Source organism: Chinchilla lanigera, unplaced genomic scaffold (assembly GCF_000276665.1).
Source record: "Chinchilla lanigera isolate Chin_1 unplaced genomic scaffold, ChiLan1.0 scaffold00101, whole genome shotgun sequence".
NCBI classification, from domain to species: Eukaryota; Metazoa; Chordata; class Mammalia; order Rodentia; family Chinchillidae; genus Chinchilla; species Chinchilla lanigera.
In genome coordinates, this window is record NW_004955502.1 from 2,897,306 (window position 1) to 2,899,285 (window position 1,980).

Sequence of the window (1,980 nt, forward strand, 5' to 3'; positions counted from 1 at the left end):
TATTATTTGTCTATTTGTTTTCCTGAGAAACTATTTTGTAGATAATAATACATAAAACGATAACCATTGATAATTTCCTACCATTTTGTCTGTAATTTGCTAAGTCCCCCCTATTATTATGTTATCCTTCTTTTATTCTTTAAAATAAAAAAAAAAAAGAGGAAACAGGGTCCCAGTATAGCGGCCAGATCCCTGGGACAACCCAATCCTATGCCATAAGCATGGCACAAAATGTCCTTAGTTATCCATACTTCACTATCCATCCTGAACTTATCACCAGGCCCTCAAGCAAGACAATCTTTCACACCTCCAAACTTTTGTATTAGCATGTGTCAGCTTGAAAAAACTTTCACTTCTCTGCTGAAGTTTTCTACTCATCCTTCAAGGACCACATCACATTTTGACTTCTCCAAGAAGCCTTGCTCAATCAGACTAAGTCAGTTACTCCCACTTCTATGCTTGTACAGCACTACTATTTACTTCAATTAAAGCAGTAAAAATACTTATGACTATTATTTTAGATGTCTCTCTGCAGGTACTAGAACAAAGATATGATTTGCATTCTCTCTCAGCCATTTACAGTACAACAGCCTTCAATACATATGTTTTCTAATGAATGAATAGCAAACGCTCACCAACAAACAATAAATATTTGGTGAATGGATTGCTGAAAGAAGGTCTTCATTCACTCTCACAAATTATAACTGAGCTTCTCAAGCACTTATGTATTCTAATTTAAATGTCACTTACATTTAAGTCTATCAATAGCCAAGTTCTCAAACTCTATCAGAGAAATGTTTTCAGAAGGTGGCTCCAGGTAAAACTGAAGGCTATGCGGGTAACAAGCACTCTTCTGGTCTCCGGCCAACCTCAGATTCCTCCTCCTTCCAGAAAACTGCATCTTGGTCACCTTTGAAAGGAAGCATAAGAAAAGTTGGAGAAAAAAAAAAAAAAAAAAAAGTGAACCCACACACACAGAAAAAAACATACTGAAGTTGAAAGCATGCACAAAACGTTCAAAGTGGTGATTCCTGGGTGACGTGCTTCTGTATTTTCCAGACTTTCTACAATATACCTGTTATAATTCTGTAAGGGGTGACGCAGAGGGTTTATGGATGGTCCTAACCTTTTACAAAATGAGTCAGGTGATGCTCTGCTCACTGCGGGCCTGTTTGTCACCGTCCTTAGATCGCTATGATGCCTAAGAGTTAAGATGGGGTTTTCTAGGGGTGCCATTCCAAAATCTGGCTAGATGAGAGATTTAATGGACTGTTACCTTCTATCCGATGACCTGGGAAGCAGAATGTCTTTTGAGTCCAGTCACTTGAAACTAATTTTGGGAACCGACCACAAAAGCTTTTAAAAGCCCCCACCCTGAACCCCTCAAATCCCCCAAGGTGGAAGGTTCTCTCCCTCACCCACCTACAACCCTGCCCCTCCAGGAAACTTGCTCCCACTGCCGGGAAAGTGACTTTGCAAGCCTCAATACCAGGTTTGCTCTCCGTCCTAAGTCATTTCGCGAGTTTCTTTACCTGCGAACACCCCAACGCGCGAAAACACTGAAGCTGACAGCCTCTTTGCTCCGGTGGCGGGAGATTTCATTTAGGACCGGAAGCGGAAGTGATAGAAGAGCCATAAGGCCCGCCCCCGGACGTCCCGCCCATCCCGCGCGGCTCCGCGCATGCTCAGAGGAGCGCGCCTACGGACTGAGGGAGTTTTCAACTGCTTTGCTTACTTAAAAAGTTTTGTATGGGGTGGGGGCTTGTTTTTGTTTTGGGCCCGCGCCGAGGCCCCGGCCCTGGGCACGGTCCACACTCAGCCTCCCTTCGCAGCAGGAACGTGGAAGAGCAGGCCCCCTCTTAGGGACTTTCCCTTCGCCGAATGTCAGCGACCCTACAAGGGAGGTCTCATCATTTTGCAGATGAGAAAACAGAAGCTGAGAGGAATCATTAGTTGCTGCTCTACGCTGGATAAAATCTT

At 43.8% G+C, this 1,980-nt stretch overlaps 1 protein-coding gene across 4 annotated transcripts in view; it reads right to left on the reverse strand.

Moving 5' to 3' along the window:
* The window catches only part of Prim2 (primase, DNA, polypeptide 2 (58kDa)), a 256,592-nt gene extending 254,978 nt beyond the window's left edge, over positions 1–1,614 (reverse strand). For 3 of the 4 annotated variants that reach the window (XM_005406880.1, XM_013505840.1, XM_013505841.1), the window contains exons 1-2: positions 1,533–1,614; positions 751–910 (exon numbers count right to left, since the gene is read on the reverse strand). In XM_005406880.1, the coding sequence (XP_005406937.1) occupies positions 751–901 (151 nt within the window). In that variant the 5' untranslated portion in view covers positions 902–910; positions 1,533–1,614. The other variant, XM_005406881.2, reaches the window with a different exon arrangement.
* Between the last annotated feature and the right edge of the window lie 366 nt (positions 1,615–1,980).